Here is a 1,022-nt window from a genome sequence, read left to right as displayed (position 1 = left end):
TGAGCCTTCGCCCCCCTCCTTGCGCAGTGTCCCCCACTATGTGTCGCCGTTATCGGGGCATGCTATCCTGTGTAGTCAGGGCAAGTGGGGGCGGGGGGCACTCCCACCGACGTATGTATCTGTGGTGACTGTCTCCAGTCTCGGAGGGGGGCTTGAAGCTAAGAATATTTTATTTTTTTCCGGTTCTTGTTTTTAAAACCCCGCTTCTCTCTCTTGTTTTTTTTGGCGTGCGGCGGCGCTTCGTGCCAGTCGCAAGCATCACACAAGTTTTTTTTCAATTTTTGCCCGGCCGCGCGTTGCTGCGCAAAAGCTTTTGTGTGCGCGGGTTCGCGCTGCGCTAGGCTCAGAGCGAGTTCGCGCTGCGCTAGGCTCAGACGGCGAGTTCGCGCTGGCTAGCTAGGTAGGAGAGAGGGGGTTTGTTTGTGTTGCTAGGTAGGTAGGTAGGCTGAGAGGAGAGAGAGATTTTTAGCAAATTTTTTCATCCACTGTTTCGCGGGCGCTTACCACTGCCTTTTCACCGACGGTGGCGAAGAGGGCTGGCAGCATCGCCCTCCTGCCTGACACGCACGCCGCACGCACGCACGCTGCGCAGCCGCCGCCCCCAGCCGCGATGGAGAACATGGCCGTCGAGAACGTTAACAACATCGTCGGCACGTTGAAGCGTCGGCAGGTAGAAATGTTCTCGGACGAGCACATGGACGAGCACATCAACAAGCGCCTTGCGACAGCCGCCGATGCGCTGCAACAACGGCGGCACTGGCTCGAGTCTGCGAGCAGCGAAGACCTGGATGCGTGGCGGCAGCGCGGCGATCGCGCCGCGCTCTGCCGGCTCGCTTCAGACGCCGCGGGCGACGCCCACCCGAGCTTTCTTCAGCTCCTGCACGCGCTGCTGCACAGCCGCTCATCTGATGAGGATGCATCGCTGATGGCTCGCGTGGCCAGTGTGCGCGACCGTGCCACGTCGGCTCACGCCGGCGGGCGATTTGTTGCGCTTCACGAGGCAGCCGAGCTAGTCCTCGCTC

At 60.9% G+C, this 1,022-nt stretch overlaps 1 protein-coding gene across 1 annotated transcript; it reads left to right on the top strand.

Moving 5' to 3' along the window:
- Positions 1 to 38: 38 nt before the first annotated feature.
- On the top strand, positions 39 to 1,012 carry EMIHUDRAFT_260604 (hypothetical protein; the record flags this gene model as incomplete). The annotated part of the gene is made up of 2 exons (XM_005791316.1): positions 39 to 69; positions 606 to 1,012. Coding segments are annotated over 2 exons (438 nt in total), but the record flags the coding sequence as incomplete, so codon positions are not given.
- Between the last annotated feature and the right edge of the window lie 10 nt (positions 1,013 to 1,022).

Source organism: Emiliania huxleyi (assembly GCF_000372725.1).
Source record: "Emiliania huxleyi CCMP1516 unplaced genomic scaffold EMIHUscaffold_11378, whole genome shotgun sequence".
NCBI lineage: Eukaryota > Haptophyta > Isochrysidales > Noelaerhabdaceae > Emiliania > Emiliania huxleyi.
This window is presented reverse-complemented; position numbering and strand designations above follow the sequence as displayed.